Raw genomic sequence first — 20033 nt, forward strand, 5'->3', positions numbered from 1 at the left:
GAAAACTCTTGGTGTAGAAGGGATTCTGAAGAGAAATCAAGTTAAGAAGCAATGACACAAATTCACAAGCAGAACAGCACCCTCCAAAGTAACTCACCTCAATGTCTTGAAGGCTGAACTCTTTTTGATCTTTGAAGTTTGCAGCTCCTGCACTCAGTTCCATCAGCATTTTTGCTATTTCTGGTTTTATTGCTGCTGTGAGTCGGCTCGCCGCTTCCATGACATGTTCCTGCACGTCTTTCAGTTGCATAGCTGCCTTAGAGTAGTGCGAGTTCCTAAACACGCTGCTGAAAAGGTCTGTAAGGAAAGTGCTCGTACGGCAAAACACGTTGAGTGCATCCAGGTATTTGGAGATTCCCTGCTGGATGTCGGCGATGGGAGTGGTGTGGGAGGCGGGGTGGGAGCAGCCGCCCGCAGCAGCCGGGGACACCAGGGGGGTGCTGGGGGTGCCCGAGGCCAGCGGGGCGCTCAGGGTCCTGCCCAGCTCGGGCATTTGATACTGCTGGTGTTGCTGCACCTTCTGCTTGGACCCGCCAAGCAAAAAGCGCCGCTTATAGTCCATTTTGCTTTCTTGTGCACTGCAGCAATACATAAGTGAGTGCTTGTCCAGAGAGTTCTTGAATTAACAATCACTTGTCAAATTCCTTCCTCGAGTATCTATGTACAGTAACAATGCAGGACTGTGTACATAGGTTTCACAAAAGGCATTTCAGAAAGGCAAGCGTCTGTATAATCTGTATCAGCAGTGGGAATGGCAGCAGATTTGCTGACTCTGTGTTTTCAGTGTTCAGTGCAGCCCTGCTGCAGTTATAAACTGTACTCAAAAAGCAAGCCCAAGTATCTCAATAAAGCTCTGTCTCTTGTGTGGTATCCCCTCTGCACGCAGAAAAGCCAACTGGAGCAGAGAGGTGATCGCCTACAAGTTCTTCACGAGCATAACATTGTCACTTGCTGTTACATCTACAAAAGTTAATTTTGTCAATGCAAATAATAGGTTTAGAAGCAATACCTTAATATAATTCTCCCATTAGTAGTATCAGGAAAAGTGGAGCAAACCACCGATCAACAGCGATTATAAAAGCATTGCAGAGGCTCTTTCCTTGAAAAAGCAAATCCTTATGTCAGCAGATCAAATATCTTCAAATGTCTTGACAGAGCCAGTCTGCCAACTCAGTTTACTTGTAGTGTCTCTTCTTAATATTGGAGGGGGAAAAAAAATCGGGACTGTTTACAGAAGACTTTGCAAATATAAGCTATTAAAAACTAGAGTGTTTGTTATTGCAAGCCTTCTTCCCCTTTCCCTGTTTGTTGAGGTAGTTGTTTCTGTTGTAACATTAAGAAGTGGTGCTTCCAGACTGCGTTTGCCCTCAATTGCAGACTCAGAACAAAAATGCACGAATGTATTTGTAAGGCCTCTAGGTCATTTCCTGTGAAAGAGAAAAAAAAAAAAGTTTAAACATTAGAGAACAATGAGAAAGTTTAAAAATTTAACTCCTGCAGTGTCCTGGTTCACATTTTCACATTTCTGGGGCACACAGTCAACAACATTCAAGATCCAAAGGAAGAGAGAGTTGCACTGACATTTTAAAAGGCTGTTAGAAGCCGGCATCATCCTGTTGCTAAACTCAACACTGTTGAATATGTTCTTGTTAATTCTTTCATTCTAGGCTGTCAAACTTAAGAGCCGGTTAATCCCCAGTGCAAGTCTCGCACAGTTAAGAACAGTGAGAGGTTATTACTGCAGAGCTCAAGGGGAGTTAATCACATTTTCTAATCTCATCTTTTAAAAATAATTAAAGAATGAAATCAATAAAAACTTTTTTCATGCACCATAGTTTATTGCAGATCTCTCCCATTCACTTTAATAGTTTACTAAGTCAACAGACACAGGTCCTTTATTTTTTATAGCACAAACATAAATCTGCCTTATCCTACCGGAGATCAGCTGAGAAATGTAACGTGCTCCATTCCAGTGTGATAGGCAGGCAGCATCTCTCACACACAAGGTGGTATACAAGGCACAGCTGCCTAAGAATCTGACTGGTCTAAATAACACTCTCAGCACACCTCAAAGTAGGGAGGAAGCAACTTCTGTACTGCCCTGCTCCTACCAGCAAACCCTGGTGCAGCTGGAGAGCCAGGAGCTCCTTGAGGGCATCTGCAGGGAGGTGAACAGAGCCTGAGCAGGGGGAAAGGGCCAGCATGGAGCAAGAGGTGCTCAATGCCAGACACTGATCAAACAGTGGCAGGACAAGATCAGAAGGATACAATTCCTTCCATCAGTTTGCCCAGACCTAGCTCCAGTCACACTTCAGGTCACTCTCTCCCTCTCCTACACACACCCCACTTGATTCTATCAAACAAGGACATCCTTCTCCTTACTGCAGCAATTACAACATCCCAGGCACTTAGAGAATAATTTAACAACAAAATGTTCCTTTAGCTATTATATTTTAGCAATGAAATCTGTAGTAATATTGTCAAAATGTTTGGAGAACAAAGATTTTATTTCCAGTCAAAATTTCTTATTTCCATCTGTGTGAACACACATAATATTCATTCATTCATTCCCATTTTGGCATATATGTAGGATACAAGCATCCCACAGAATAAGAAGGCAAGACACAGCAGGACAAAATATCTGGGTAGAGCTGGGTAGTCTCACTCCCACTAGAACAACAGGACCCAAGTTTTTCAGGAAGTTGTTGCTGCAGATGGTTCTGCTTCTGAGATCTAGAACAAATATTCTTTCATATTCACCTTTTAAAACCTAAAACTCAACAAAACTACCCTATGCATTTCAGCATCCTTAAAGTACTCCAAGCTGACTACTTACCTCCCTAACTACTTAATGCTTCTCTCAATATTCACACCTGAATTTGTCAAAATGCAAGAAATTCATTAAAATCATGATTTTCTAGGAAGTCTTGATGTCACATGCATAGCTGAAAGTAATTTTCTCCTTGTTTCACAAGCTATGGCACCTTACAGTAGAGAGCATAATTAAATTGGCTTCCTTGATTGCATATAAATATAGATGGAACAAGAGAGTTGGTTAAGTGCAACATAGAAGTGAATTAGTGATTGTTTTTCCTAAGTGGACATGAAATTTCTCATTGCAGAAGAACTTAAAAAATGATCATGAAAGAAAAAACTAAGAAGGAGGGGTTTCAAGCTCTAGGGCACTGAATTAGGTGAGATTATCAGAGATGCACCTCAGCTCAGTGATTACACACAGTCCTTTCAGGATCAAACACAATGAACTCATCATTTGGAATGGTAAGATATTTGGCCAATACATAAACCTGCTGCATCCTAAAAGAACATAAATGTTATGAATAGAAAAAAAAGGTGGTTTCGTATTTTCTAGTCATAAACAAAAATGACAAATCATTGTGTTTTACTTCTAGACAATTTTGTAGTCAAACCTGTTGCCACTTACTCAATTCTTTAGCTTCAAAATTTCCTTGTAATAAAACCTACACAGAAGCTTAAAGAGTATAGCTTGTATCTTCAGTTGATATTTATTCAAAGAGAGGGAAGCTGCATGCCTCAACACCAGACGCGTCTGAATACTATGTCTGAAACTCCATAATGAGCCCTCTGACATGCTACATACAAAATAAACATTCCTCCTTTTGCATCTTTTCCTGAAAAAGAGAAGCACAGAAGGTTCCCACGCTCTCCCTTCCCTTCCCCACTGCTTTTGGTGCCCGGACTAAATGTCAGGACTCCACACTGAACTGGAGGAACTTTGGGCCAACCTACCTTTTGCCACCTTAGGGGAAAAAAAGTAACCAACGTGTTTCCTTCTAGTGATACAAGAACAACATAGTATCACCCAAAATACAAACCTTAAGCTTGTATTTCATTATGTGGAAAACAGAAATACTCAGAGAAATCAAGTAAAGAAATTATTTTAAAAGTTACCATACCACAAGAAAAGGTATTTTAGTCCTTTCCTTGTGTAATCAAAACCAAAACAGTGCTCAGGTACTATTAAAGACCACAATAGAACTAATATATAGAATAAACCCAGCTCCACACTGAACACTACCCTGCTCAAAATGGCAAACCCGACTGGCAAAGCACAGCACACTCTTTACCTTCTCACTTCAAGGAGTTCATGCTGAAGTTAAGGAACTGCCACTAGTTCGGACTGTTTGAACTTCCAGAGAATCAGACAGCTGCACAAGCTGCTCTAAAAAAGGCCACATTTCCATAGAGGAAAGAGAAACTGCAGGAAAATGAGTGCAAATGCAAATTGAGTTTGTTATTTTTCTTAAATGTAGCATCCAAATTCTTTTGCTTAGATACTTCCCAGAAAAATGTCTTTTCCCAACTTCGGGCGTTGCAAGAGATGAAATAAAGAGGGAAAGCTTGCAGACAAGTGCAGTTTGCTGCCCCCCAGTTTGTTTTGGGCCAGCATGAGGGGTCTAATCCCCCATCTGTCCTGTGTGGGATTACCCTGCTAGAAGAGAAGGCAACTTTTTCCCTGAATCCACACAGGAAACTGAGTAGAGGAAGCAATGTTTTAAAAAAGGTTCTGACCTCAACTTTAAAAACCGACAACACTTTGCTTTGAAATGGTGTTCTTTAGGGATTCTGTTGTCCTTCCAGTGAGTATGCAACAAAATAGAAGAGGAAGACAGTCCAAAACACCTGAGCTAATTTTTTTGAATGTAACACTTCATGTTATTTCATGCTGGTTTTAATTTTATGAGATACAGATTCCAAATGTCAGGATGAACTTAACACACACCCACCATTGATGTAAAACAAACTAAATTCAATTAATGTTCAAAAAAAAGCTCCAAAAGACACAATCCAGAGCAGCCAGATTGCTTACCCAGGAAAAGCCTGAACAAACAAACCCACTGCAAGGCCAAAAGGCCAGGAAGCTGCCAGAGCCAAGGGCCTCCTGGCAAAAACACACCCAAGTCCCTCTGGCTTTAGTGACACAAATGTGGTGCAAATCTAAAAGATACGCCACAAGGAAATCATTCCACCTTCAGTCTCCTGCACTAACCTGAACATCCCACCCATCACCTGGCCAGGCACCTGATGTCCAAACGTGAATACCTTCAACCAAAGAGATTCTAAATGGTCCTCAGCACCTGCACAGCAAACTCAAAGCAGGAGGGGAAGGGAGGTCAGTACACCACGTCCCGAGGTTGGTCAGGGTCCCTCTGTCCCCACCACAGCTGGCTCAGGGCTAGGAGAATGACCAGGCAACAACATGTGTGTGGGCATCCAGCTACAAACACCCTGGGAAAGGCAAGACTGGCTGGGGTTTGTGGGGCACAGAACACCCCAGGACAGCTCACCTGCAGCACACACTGCCAGGGATCCCCAGGGACAGCTCACCTGCAGCACACACTGCCAGGGATCCCCAGGGACAGCTCACCTGCAGCACACACTGCCAGGGATGGCATGGACAGTTCACCTGCAGCACACACTGCCAGGGACAGCTCACCTGCAGCACACACTGCCAGGGATGGCAGGGACAGCTCACCTGCAGCACACACTGCCAGGGATCCCCAGGGACAGCTCACCTGCAGCACACACTGCCAGGGATGGCAGGGACAGCTCACCTGCAGCACACACTGCCAGGGATGGCAGGGACAGCTCACCTGCAGCACACACTGCCAGGGATGGCAGGGACAGCTCACCTGCAGCACACACTGCCAGGGATGGCAGGGACAGCTCACCTGCAGCACACACTGCCAGGGATGGTAGGGACAGCTCACCTGCAGCACACACTGCCAGGGATGGCAGGGACAGCTCACCTGCAGCACACACTGCCAGGGATGGCAGGGACAGCTCACCTGCAGCACACACTGCCAGGGATGGCAGGGACAGCTCACCTGCAGCACACACTGCCAGGGATCCCCAGGACAGCTCACCTGCAGCACACACTGCCAGGGATGGCAGGGACAACAGCAAGGCCTTCAGAAGACAGCAGAGATCCTGACTATGGAAGTTCCAGAGCAGCAGTGTGGTTTGAAAGCACAGGCATGACTGAGCCAGGAGAAAGGGGAAGCAGTCCCAGGTGGGGACTGGCAAAAGTGGCACCAGTGGGTCTAGGTGAGCAACAGCCAGCCTGCATCCCCAGGGATCAGCAACAGGGCCCTTCCTGCTCCTCCTTTTACACAGTTCACTAAGTGCAGGTAACAACATAAGTGGACTAAAATGGATGGTGGAAACTCCTCCAAGTAAACTTTTCAGGATCCTTATAAATAAACAGGTTAAAAAAAAACCAGTCAAGTATCCCCAACTACTTTTTGGGGACGGTTTTAAGACAGACATCACATTTTTAACTGGGAGTTGATTCATTTTACACTCTCCCAAACTGAAGATGGCTTAAATCTACAAAACATATCGGTTCAAAAATACTTGAATTTGGAATCCACAGACCAGGGATTCAATATAAAGAACCATTCTAATTTCAGCAAACAAATTACAACCTGATAAATTAAACTCTGACTTTGACTACAACTTCTCCACTACACTCATCAATATACCACACCTATTGATATTAAAATTGCCACAGGAATGGCACCTGTCTAATATATTCAATCCACCCATGAAGAGAAAACACATCAAATTAAATGTGTGTGGGCTTCTAAAATTTGTTCTCATTTTCAAACACTGTTTTGAACATAACTTTTCAGAATAATACAAGAGCTGAAACTACATTTCAAAAATTAAACTTCTCAGTGAACAAGAAGAACCACCTTCAAGTAATGCTGACTGGTAGAAAATATACATCCACCTCTGACATCAACCAAGTTTATTCTGCACTTCAGAATTTTGTTACCAACCCATCATAAATACTTAAAGCATGCAAATATTTTTAAAGGTGGTGACAAGTATTGATTATATTCACTGGCAGGGCAAACGAGGCTTAGGGTTTTTCCAGCCTCACTCCCACAGCTGGCAGGATGCAGGGACAGGACAGGAGTCCCAGCAGCCTGGAAATGCCAACAGGGAGAGGATCCTCCTCACCAAACCCTGCCTGCCTCTGCTCTGAAGCTACAGCATTGCCTTCCCAAGGCTTTCTAATGGGGTGGGTTGCAGCCCCTAAGAGACCCAGGCACCTTTTGGATGGGTTTTTTAGTTTGGGGTTTTTTTTGTCATCCAAGTTGTAAAAATCTCCTATTAGAGGAGGATAGAGGGAAGTCAGAAACAGACCATTACACCAAAATCATTTTAGCTCTTGTTAGCTCATGAATTGCTCACTGGGATTCCTTTTTGGCTGCTTGCCCGGAACAGTTGGAGGAAAAAAAACAAACCAAAACAAAAAAGTAGTCAAGTGATTCCTTAGTGAATCCATGAAGCTCCTGTTGGGTACATTCTTCTGCCAGGGTGTTCCATTCCCAACACCAGCCCAGCAGAACCCACCCTCCCAGCCCTCTGGGATGCCAGCAGCCTCACTGGAATTGTCCCTGCATCCTCCCTGCCCCAGCTGGGCACAGAGATCCCAGAACACGCTCCACAGGTCCCGAGGAGTTAGCACAGTTCAACTGGAATCAAACTGAGCAACTCAAATTTCAACAGAGCTATTGATTAATTTGGAACCTTCTCTCACTTACCAGTGAAGCAATTTCCAACCAAAGCACTGAGATCTGTTAAACCAGCAACCTAGTTTTATTAACTCAAAAGGCCAATTTCACTGATGATATAGATACATATATATATATATATACATACAGACACACACAGAGAGATAGAGACAGACCTAGTATTTATAGAGAGTCTCTGAACTATTTTATTATGCTTTTGACTGGAGTTTTCTTCTCTTCAAAATGACACTCCTTAAAGCAACAACCGTAAATTATTTGTGCTGATTTGTGTCTTTTGCATTTGTACTGAAAAATCCTGTAGAAGCACATGTCTGTTAGGTGTCTGAAATGACAAGCAAAGAAAAATATGTCCATGCTCTGCCCAAAAATCCCAAATAACCAAAAACTCTGTCATGAAAACCACTCAGAAACAGTGAGGCCTGGAAAAGGTTGAAGAACATCAAATGTGGGGAGTTAGGCAAGTACTGATGGTCCTGCCTGCTCAGCACTACACCACCTTCAGCCAAACCTTAACCCTTCAGAAAAAAACCCATAAACCTATGTAACTACACTCCCTAAAAGATATACATGGAATGTAGGTGCTCTGCAGTCAGATTCAGACTTGTCAGCACAGTGAATTGGATTTTTCCACAGCAGAGCCTACAGTCCATCAGGAGACTTCCTGCATTTTGTTTGAAGTAAAACACGTAAAAAAACCACTCCAAATAGCACTAACTCAAGTCTCAGCAATAAGATATGACAGCAAAAGGAAAAGCTGGTGAAAGGAATGTGTTAAACCAGAGCTTCTTTCAGCCTTGTGTGCCTCTGCCAACATCAAAAATAGATGCCTGTGTCAGATCAGGATCACTGTTTCAATCCTCCCTTGGCAATAGGTGCTTACCTTATCTATTTTGAAAGCAGGACCAGCTCCCCTTCAAAAAGAGAAAGAAAATAATGCCCAGTCTTTTGAGGGAGCAGCATAACAAAGCCCCTGCACACAGCAAGAGAAATTCCCACACGCGACTGTCAGGCAGGGGAGACTCCAGGCTCCATCTCTCATCTCCCAAAAGGGTGCACTCACCACCAGCCACAGGCTGGAAAATGTGCTAGGATGAGGAAAATGCATAAGCAGCACACATTTCTGTAGAAAAGGCACAGTTCTGCCTCCCAGAACAGCTCACCTACAGAATTCTTTGGTCCTACAGGACTGCTCAGGAAGAGACACCTGTGCACATGGACAGCCATCCACGGGGGAAATACACTTCCCTCCCAAACCCAGGGAAAAACTGCAGCCCAGAGTTTCAACCCAGGGACAGCCAGCTGACAATTTCTAGAAAATCCTGACATTAAGCTGACATGTTCTTGTAAATGATTTTTTTAGGCCATATATTTCACTTCCTTTTGAAGGAAGTCAGGAAGGAAAGGCTGAGCTAGATAAATATCCAATTAAGCATATGTGGAACAGGAATATTACATGGTCAGGCTTATGCACCATGGTCCAGTTATGGTAACCTGAGACAACTCCCAAGTCTGTCTTTGCACTCCCACCCAGCACATCACATCCACACTTGAACTCCTTCTAAGCAGAAGCCACCCACGTGGCAATTCTTCTTCACCCTGTCACCCCTGATGGCTGTATTCAAAAGTAAAAATGTAAACAGAGTCTAGGATGATGTTTTCTGTTTAAAACTTAACTGAAAAAACAAGCATTAAGAAAACAAATTTAACTGTTTTTCAGTTGTGTACTGAAAACTCCAAAAATTACCATTTCCCAAGTTTATGCAGAAAACCAGTTTTCACATGTAGGGAGAACACAATACAATAAAAAACAACATCAAAAAGACCCTTTACAGTAGATATCTTAAACCTCTGGGCTCACTTCAGTAATGAACTTAGTACATGTTTAGCTCCAGGTCCAGTTAGTGAGAGTTAAACTCATTGTTACACCATCAATTGCAGCTTTCCAGCATAAGCAAATGTCATACTTCCTTTGCAGTAACATTAACTGGGAAAAATGTTTTCAATACACATTTTAAGATCCATGCTAAAAGTTTCTACTAAAATTCATTTAAAGAGGTTTAGGAAATCACTTTGAAGAGTTTAGTTACTGCTGAGTCTGTGCAGATCAAGGCACCAGGCAGAAGGTTCCACATAGTGCTTTATCATCAGCTTAAAATGATTTGTCCATGGACTCAAACACTGCAAAAAAAGTTTCCACACCCAGAAAAATGGGAATAATTCCCACTCTTTGAAAAAGTACACAGAGAAATAAATGAAAGACATTCTTCAACACATCTTCTTTTAACAGGTAGATTCTTCTGAGGAAGCTTTCATTTTCCTGAACAAATCACACCTTAAACAAGACTTGGAAAGACAAGTGGGAATAAGAACCTGGGTCAATACTACACTACTCAGGCATTACACACTGCATGCTCTAACACATCAAATATATATACACATATATACACAGGACTAAGGGGCTAAAGACACTAGATTAATTAGGGATGCATTTATCAGCTTATACATGAAGAAAGAATCCTAACCTCACACACAAAATGATGGGCTCTGGTCTGATCATTACCATTGTGGAAGGTGATCTCAGTGCTAAAACTGACTGATTTTGCTAAACTCCAGCCTGAGGCTGAACGGCAGAGACAGAAAAGGAAACAGTCATGCTGGAAAAGCCAGACACATACTTATGCCACTGCATAAATCCATGGTTTACCCACATTTCAAATTTATTGTGCAGTCCTGGTCTCTTATCACCCTCCTTTACAGAGGGGGTCACTTGGGTTGCTGAACAGTCTGAGCACAGGCTCAGGAACCCACATGCAGCAAGTTGTTGAGGACAGTTTTAAATTAGCATTGCCCACAAATTGACCTTGCTCTTGCCTTTCCCTAGATATCCATTTAAAACCTCCAAGTGAAAAAGGAGATTGAGGTACATCAGATTTGAAGCCCAAATCAGCCACTTTCACTCTGTCACTCTCTCTACCCCAGCAACCACTGAAAGCAGTGGAACAGTCACACACAAAGTGCCACAAGGACACATACACACTGTTTACAACTCCTCTGCAAACAGGAACATTCCCTCAGCCCAGCTCAGCTATTCCATCTCAGACTTGCAGCCATTCTGCTGCTCCTGCAAACACAGATACCACATTTCATACACGCCCCAGGATTTCACTTCCCAGCACACGCACATTTGAATTTTCTCATTGAAATAAATATCCCTAAGTCAAACTGTTTTAAGAGTTTGTGAAGCTATACATCTTTAAAAAACCCAAACTCAGAGTAACTTCAGTAGGCATTTTAATTATTTTAGTACTGCTAGACAAAAGTAGTATTTCAAGGCAGAGAAAATTATAGATGATCTACACATTTAAAGCTCTTCTATGAAGAAGGAAGTTCTGAGTACTAGAAACATGAGACAGATTATGTACAGCAAATCCTGTAAAGCCTGTATGTGATTTTTTTTGCCTGTTTGCAGCAAGGATGATGAAAGCTTTCAAAACATTTGGAGTAACTCAACACCAACAATCTTTCCTTACCCAAATTACTATGCTGCTCCTGAATTCTCAACACTTGCCACAGAATTCATCTACAACATTCTTGATACCAGATACAATACCAGATAAATCAAAGCCATGAAAAAACCCTGCAAATGCACTTTCTTAGCTGCATTAAATGTACTAATCCCAACCCCCTTGTATAAATGAAGTGGAGACCATAAGCATGTATTTCCACATGGAAACCATCCTCTTTTTCATTTACTAACTATTACCATAAACACTCCTTTGTGACTGAAATTAAAACCTAATCCAATATTTACTAATATTTATTCTCTTCAGTACAGAGTAGGAGCTTTATCTTAATGCTCTCCCAACTCATTCATTGAAAGTCTCCTACTTGAGAAGTATGAGGTATTCTGAAACTATATTAATTTCATGTCCAAAAATAGGAACCAGGAGTCCATATCAGGAGAACTGACATCAGCACATCCCTTCAGTGCCACAGGACAGTTGCAGCCACAGGGCTTTTGCTGTCTGTGCACACAGAGATTTTGTCTCCACAGCACAGCTCCTGTCCCAGGAACAGCCTTTCCAAATGCTTTATGGGCTCACTGTATTTGAGCAGCAGTAAATTCATCACTGAACAGCTGGAGTTTTGCCCAGGAAAACAAACTATATTCTACACTGAAGAGAGGGACATGATGATTACGCCTTTCATATCCCTCTGATGTTGAAAATTATGGAATTACCAGAAAACTGTAATCATGAAAATGTTAAACTAAGGAGAATGTATTTTTACAGCAAATGAACATAATTATGTTTACCATATTTGGGCCCAAAGCTGGCTGGCAATTCAGTCTGTATATAGACAGCAGTATCTGATTCACTGTCACAGGATATGAATAAACCAGAGCAATCCAGTGTGAATTACAGTCCCCCACCATAACAAAACCAAACATTAGTGTGTACATAATACTACAAAAGCATAATGCTACTGTAAATAGCAATTCCACAAACAGTAGTAACTGAGTAGTTTTCACTTTAATTCTAAAAACCATTCTTGAACTAGACTGTAACAGAAGACTTTTTGGAACTGTGAAAATGCTTTATTTCTAACAAATCTATGGTTTGCAATATATTATCTTATGTAGAACTAATCCCTGTAGCTGATGAAGGAACAGTGGTGACAAGTAATTTGAGATCATAAAGATTAGCAAATTAGAAGCAGTAGCATACATACTTTATAACCTTTCCTCATTTTTTCTGATCAAAAATGCTGCTTGTGTGTCCTGAGCACAGAATTCACCTCTGCATTAAGACCAGAATTTCTGAAGCTTAATTAAATATAGATGAAATTTTTAAAATAGCCCTAACTCATCTTGCATAGCTGGGGCCAAAATAGGATTAGTTATATAGTTATAAGATCAAATATAGCACCCTTCCAGTTTATAAATCTCTAATTAAAATTCAAAGGAAAAGACAGAGCCCAAACTTGCCACCTGTAACATTTCCCCCTCCAAGACCACCCAAAGCTTAGTGCTTATCTAGTTGTTCTGCCAGCTTTACACAGCAGACAACTGAAAAAAATTCTTCCCCAAGCTGCTCAACCTTCTGCAAATGCTGTTAACAACCAGTTCAGGCACAAGCACTGGGGACAAAGGGATTCTGCTCCTGCCCTGTCCCAGCCAAGGCCACAATGGCAGCAGCTCCCATCTCTGAGACTTCAGATTCCAGTGCCTCCATTAGCTGCACCAGTAATCCCACCTGCTATTTCAGTCCACACAATAATGTGTTGCCTTTCATCCACACAATGTAAATGCCAAAATAAGCCACAGGTCAACATCAAAAAGCTACAGGCTGAGGAACTCTGCAGCAATCTTGAGTCTCTTCCATCCACTCCTTACACAGAGAAAGCTGTAAGAAATTTCTGTCTGCAAAAGCAATTAGTTGTCTGCGGTTTACATTTTATATGCTTTTCTTACAAAGACTAGCTTGATTAAACTTATTTTCCTTTTATTAAGAAAAGCAAGTATTTTAATATTTTAACAACTGTTTTGCTGCTTCTTTCAAACAGAGTTAACATTTTAAAAATGAAGTTTAATTTCATTCAACACAAATAAATTCACACATTTGGAAAATAAATCTGGTGTAGATGCTACCAAGGAGTATAAATAACTTCCCCCAAGAGCTCTTTGCTAACAAATGCATACATGGAATTCTGCTGGCACTCTCCTCCCTCCCGGCTCTAAGCTGCTGCATTAACTATACAGCAGGGAAAGGCACACAACAGTCAGACTGATGTGCACACAAATACTGATGGGGCTAGGGCTGATGGAATGGGTTTTTCCCCCTTTAAAAAAACTGCCTTGTTCTTGGTTTGAAAATTATTCACCAAAGAACTCTCATATTTCCCAATAAAATCATCAGTAGTTAAATAATTATCAGTCCTAATCTACAACATATAAAACACAGTCACGCCACTTTACCAGGTCCTGAAATTAAAAGTACTGATAGTTTTATATAAACAACTAAGCCCTCAATCATGGGCATGATTTGTCACCAGGTTATGTGCCAAATATTTCTGCACTGAGTTGTGCAAGAACTCTTTTGTGCAGCAGAGGATACAATGGGATATTTATGCTGGTTTGAAAGGGAAACAAATGTAATGTTTTAATCCATGAAACAAATTAACACAATGGGATTGATCTATTCAGTAGAAATACAACATCCAGAGGCAAACCTGGGGACTTAAACTTGCATTGTTTGTTCTTTCTGAGGCCTCAGGTGTGCTCTCCCTGAAGCACCAAGTCCCAACAGCGGCACGAACACAAAAGTGGAAGATCCCAAGCCCACACCTAACCAAGCACATGCTATGGCATCTCTCCACACTCCTTAAGAGAGCTGGGTTTTGTTCACAAGCTAAGAGAAAAACATTCAAAATTTTAAGTGGCATCTTCTGATGTGTCAATTATACTTAAAATTTATTAGCAACATGAAAGACTAAGCTTCAATGAAATTATATTTAGATGACTTGAGCCAAATGAAATTTAGGTGACTGACACTCCTTCCCAGCAACTTTTATTGACAAAGAGCTTTTCTGCTGCACTAACAACGACACAGTAAATTTCTGCCAGCCATGAGACATTGCAAAGATGCCAAATTCATTTAAGCAATGTCTCAATCCCAGCTGATGCATCTACCATGGGTTTGGCCAGGTCCCTTCCAAAGACATTTCCCCCTATCAGGTTTAGAGAGAGCGACCTTTCAGCACCAGGACTGTTTGTGCTGGCACCAGGACACCCTCTGGTACCAAGCACTGCCCATGACTGACCTGGCACCAGCAAGGAGAAGGCTACAATGCACAAGGCTCAGCATCAGGGCAATTCCTCAGCCTGGCAATTCCTATTGTATGTATTACTACAAACTCCCCCAGGCACCATTTTTAGCCACTGCTGGATTTCGTCCCCTCTCCCATCCCCCAGCCAGGCTCCAAACCTTGAAGTAACCTTGTTCTGTTCCCCCCCAAGAGACAGCTCCATGCCTGAAACATAACCTCTAATCTTATTTTCTATTTCTAGCATACAATTCACGACCCTTATCCCAATTTTTTAAGCTAAATATCCTCCACATTGCACACTCTGCTTCCGACAGTCAGGACAGCGCATGGACTATGTCAGAATTTATACCCATATGTTTCTTGTTGAGGGCAATTTAACATTACTTTTAAGAGCATTAGAAGCAATGTATTTATACAATATAGGTTTAAAGCTTTCTCTGAAAAAGATATTAAATACTACTGTCAGTACTCCACTGCAATGAAACAGCTTAATTTGCTGGAAAGTTTATCTGAGGACCTTAAGACACAACAGATCTGCACTTCAGGGCAGTTTGCAATGCAGAGTATTAACTTCCAGCAATTATTCATACCTTATAGAGTATCTATGGACATCAAGTTAATTGCTACTAATTACAGGGGTTTGTTACAAAGCAAATCTCATCTGATACCATCTATTTACAAAAACTTCACATAAACTTGTTTGGGTTTTCACAATGGCAAAATATGTCATTTGCTTGCCAGTAATTCTGTAAAATTTGTTAAAAGTCAATTAAAAGTGGCCTTCTGGACCAGACAACACCCATCTAGGCCACAATGCAATGGCCAAGATCTCCACTTTTAATTAAATGACCACTATCCACAATGCTCTTTCATATTTTTACCAATTATACCTGACCTGTTCAGGTGCTAGGGCAAATATTTTCCCATGAACAAATTCTGCCACAAAAGCACTTTGATACAGAACAGCTCCCAGAGGAATGAAGAAAGGTTCTTCTGTCTCCGAAGTGCTGAAAAACAAGAAGTTTCCAGGACACATCCCAAGCCTGGAGGTTGCAGCCTCTGGGAGCTGCCAAGAGGTACCAGCACATCTGTGTTCTCACCAAGCACTCTGACCACACCTCTGCTACCCCAAAATGAGGTATTTCAGTCCCAAAAAGCACCCCCAGGAGCAGGAGGGAGTGCTGGGCACTGCTGAGCTGGGTCTGTGCTCACCCTGCCCAGAGAGACCCACCTGGTCCCTGCCCCTTAGGAACACCTCACTGAAACCCAGGGTGAAAAGGGAATTCTCATGGACCCATACCCCAAAATACTTATAAAACATCAAGATAGAAGCAACTTTTTCAAAACAAGGCCAACCACACTGATATGACTTGATTAATCAGAGAATCAGACAGCCTAAGATGCTAACAGCAAAGAAATTGCCACTATTACTTCACAAAATTACTTTCCAAATTATATTTCAGACATAATCAATTACAGAACAACTTGACCACAGAGGGAAAAATTAAGAAAGAGGAATAATCTCTGAACCATGACATTAGGTATTATGACAAGATATGTTAATTTTTTTAGATATACATCTTATCAATGTGCCTCACAATCAGTATGGGTTGTTTCCCACTGGCATGCACACACAGTTCCAGTAAATACCATCAGTTTGTTCTGCTTCTCTTTCCCACTCCTTCAGCTTCCATCCTACTCTCAGCAGGGCATCATTTGAATTTCTTACCACTTCCACACAAATTGAACAGTGTAAGTGGGAGGACAGCCTCCAGCAATTAAGAATAAAAGTAGATAAGTGAACACAAAACAACTAGAGAAAACCAAGAGTGAGAACCTTTTAAGGTAGCAGAGTTGGATTTTGGAATGTACTGAAAAACAACAGAGAAATTGGGAAGTCAAGAATCACCTCATTAACATATTTATCCACCACAGGGTATCATGAAACAAAAGTTATCAACAACAGGATCAGCCAATGAGATTCATTCCTAGGTGACTTCTGGAGGATAACAATACTTTCTTTCCTTTAAAAAAATAGATAAAATTACACTGTCGACATAAAGAAATACAAGTCAGGACTGCCCCATCCCTCAGCAAAACCACAATGTTATAAACCTGTATTTTGAATGGTAACTTCATGGAGTCTTCAGGGTCAACATTTGAAAACTTCTCTACCCCACCTGGAAATGAGGACCCAAAGCATCTTAAAAAACCTCACTGAGATTCTCATGTCAATGAATGACAACCACAAAAATTTATCATGCCACTAGGAAAATATGTGAAAGTATGTTTTCAAAAGGATACTGTTAGTCAAACGGAAAAAGAGTATCACAACAGCACTGCCCAATAACCCAGCTATTTCAAAACAGTGAATTAATTAAGCATTTTAGGGACACCAGAGTAATAAAATGCATCATTTAAATAACTAATATAATACTGCCTGTCAATGTAAATATAAGTTAATATTCCTACAGTCTCTGCCCTTACTGTGAAAGGTACTGAAGCAATTCTAAGTCCTCATCGAGGACAGCATTAAAGTTTAATTTTTCAGCACTGTTTCCACTCCCATCTTTCACAGACCTGTAGGAACACAGCCTAGGTAGTTTTAGTTATGCTAAGAATATTCTTCATTAGTCATAAAGAATGAAACCCAAGTTGCAGCAGAGTGAATCCATACATAACACCATTTTAAAATCATTACTTCGTAGGGAAAGGGCTCCTGGAGCACAGTCACTGATGCAGGCTGGAGCTGCATGCTGATCTGTGCCTTCATTTCCAATAAAGCATGCAGTGCACATTCAGCTAAGTCAAAACAAGCCTTTCAGCACACAATCGTTTATAGGAAACATTCCAATTACTAATGAGCACATGAAAAGCTTCAAAGCTCACTGGAAATTTAGCAATTTTTTTTTTTTTTAAATTTCTGGAAGGAAACCTGAGAGCTATTTTGGAGCACTCGAGCATCACCAGGTAAGTCAATAGGTGCTGGCAGCAGTGCTGCTATCAGAGCAGGGTGAAATGGACACTGAGCACCAGAGTGCCTGATGGTTTTCCTTGGTATTTAACAACACAGTCATTAAACTAATGTTTAAAAATTAATTCAACAATTCAATTTAAACTAGTAAGTACATTCATATGATCTACAAGGATACCAAGGTGATCTAGTGAACACTGTATTAGCCACTGTGCCTTGTGACTCTGCCACCTGCCATGAACTTCTCTGGCACACCTGGCTGAGCTGACACAGCTTCCCTGCCAGGGCAGCCTGGAGCCTGCAGGGAGGGAGGACACTGCACATCCACCCCCCCTCAAGAACACAGCAGGGAGTTTCTATCTGAACACTGATCTCAGATAATACATGCCCAGGTACTCACTACTCCCAAGTGTCTCCAGCCCCAGTGGAACCATTGCACAGCAGTCATGGCTCAGACAGGCTGATTTTGGACAAAACTCAATGGCCACACTCTTCCATAAACAGTATTATGGAAACAACAACTTCCACAGTGGCTGCGGAGAAGGTAAGTGAAATTATTATTTAGGGAAAAATTTCTCCTTGCATCTGCTTTAAGAGAAGCAGCACAGTAATAGAGCCCAGGGAACAGTGTAGTGGTTGAGAAGAATCCCGCTGCTAGACCTTGACATCCAAGGCTTGAACTTCTGCAGTTTTTTACTATGTTCTCCATTTAATGATAATGCCCCTTCTCCCACAATTTTTTCCCATCAGGCAGGCTCTGACAAAAACCTGGACATGTGTGTCCTGTGCCCCTGAATTAAAGTAGCAGAAAGTGCCAATGCCTAGAGCACAAACCAAACCAAACAGTAAATGATTTTGCAGGAGGATTTCCATCCACTCCTGTTCCCCACAGTGCTAGATGGGAAAAAATAGGGAACTGTGTTCCTACTCTACCAATACTCCTTCCTTCTGCAGCTCTGCAAGGATTTTGTTCTGCTGGTAGAATTATTCTGTTAGACAATCACAATATCTATATTCCACATAAGCCCACATTATGTACCTGTGGAAACCTGTCAGGGAACACTATAATTCATAAACACAGGGATGCCGCATTTATTTTCTGCATTTCTATTGTAACATGAAGTTTGTAGTTTCCTGCAAATTTTGATCACTAAAAACATATCCCGCCTTCTTGCTTCCAATTCAACAATGCTGGTCTATTTTCTATTTCTTGCTTCCAATTCAACAAGGTTGGTCTATTTTCTATTTCTTTTCCCTTCTTTTAGATTAACTCCAGCTAGCTTAAACCTCACAGTATTAGACAAGCATCCTTCCAACACACTGAGGTATTTATAGGTATGGTTTTATCCACAGCAATATGGATTCTCTGCATGTACCTAACAATGCCTGTTACGTGCACACCACACCATGCATGTTCTGCCCACTGAGGGAGTCGAATTTCAATGAGACATTTTCTCAAAATTTCAAGTCTAGAAATAAATAAAATAATTACCTTCCATCAAAGCATCCAGTAACAGTCTGCAGCTGGAGCAGGCCATACCACTTTGTGCATTTATTTTACTAGGAACAATGTGTTCTAAAGACAGAGCTGGGACTAACCACAATCAGAGTATAACTGGATGCATCAAGGGGTTTTACACTCTGCTACCACTTGTGCATTTACATGAATCAAGGAGAGTTTAAGCAGTGCTTCAGCGGCCTCAGGGACACTAACTCACACCAAACTGGTAACAACAGGAAATCTTTTGCATTGTCAGTGTGGCAGATTCCTCTCCCCATCTTTCAGCTAACAGTCCAATCCTCACTGTCTAGCACATATAATCAGGAGAGTTTTGTGTGGGAATTAAAGCCTGAAGCAGGAAAAAAAAAAGGTAAAACTGAAAAGTAAGAACAAAAATAATCACAGGGGAAAAGGAGAGTGATTGGATTCAGCAGCATAAAAAATTGAGATGATTCTGTGCCTGCAATGAAACTGACAGGGTTTTTTACAGAATATCAACATAACAACATTCAAAATTAAGATGAAACTGTATTTTAGGGCTCTCAAATGCTATTAGTGAGGTATCCTGCTGCTTTCTGAGTTGCTGCATGCCTATCAGCAAATCACTTTAAACAGAAGTCACTTGCAAAATGGAACCTTAGCTCCTCCTACAGCTAATGTTTTATTCTCTGTCTAAAACAAAATTATTCCATGGACTGTTTTTCATATTTTTCAGATGATTATGCTGGCATTTCTTTGCCTCTGAAGTTGAAATATATACTCTGTTTAGGAGTCATTTCTTTGTCCACACTTTGGTCAAAACAATGGATTTTTGTTAGTGAGAACTGAGACTTACTAAGAAGAATTATTTCAATGTTTTAAAGAGCAATCTCTACTAGTAAGCACCTAGAAGATAATTACTCAAGAAAAAGCATCAATGAAAAAATGTTGTGGCACTGGTGTTTTTACCACATACCCGTGTTGTAAATACCTGACTTATCTTCTCCTGAATTCATAGAATGGCTTGGGTTGGAAGAATCTTAAAGCCATTTCATCCCACATCTGCCATGGGTAGGGACCTTCCATTATCCCAGCTATCCTTGGTTATTCCAAGGCCCATCCAACCTGGCCTTGGACATTTCTGGATCGAGGGTCAGCCACAGCT

General features: G+C 41.4%; 1 protein-coding gene across 3 annotated transcripts in view; it reads right to left on the minus strand.

Moving 5' to 3' along the window:
* GARRE1 (granule associated Rac and RHOG effector 1) overlaps positions 1–20033 on the minus strand; it is a 59487-nt gene that overhangs the window by 29480 nt on the left and 9974 nt on the right. For 2 of the 3 annotated variants that reach the window (XM_033069842.1, XM_033069844.1), the window contains exon 2: positions 98–1427. In XM_033069842.1, the coding sequence (XP_032925733.1) occupies positions 98–592 (495 nt within the window). In that variant the 5' untranslated portion in view covers positions 593–1427. Of the gene's footprint in view, positions 1–97; positions 1428–4106; positions 4238–20033 lie in introns of those variants that run through there. The other variant, XM_033069843.1, reaches the window with a different exon arrangement.

The sequence above is a fragment of the Catharus ustulatus genome, chromosome 11 (assembly GCF_009819885.2).
Source record: "Catharus ustulatus isolate bCatUst1 chromosome 11, bCatUst1.pri.v2, whole genome shotgun sequence".
Lineage (NCBI taxonomy): Eukaryota > Metazoa > Chordata > Aves > Passeriformes > Turdidae > Catharus > Catharus ustulatus.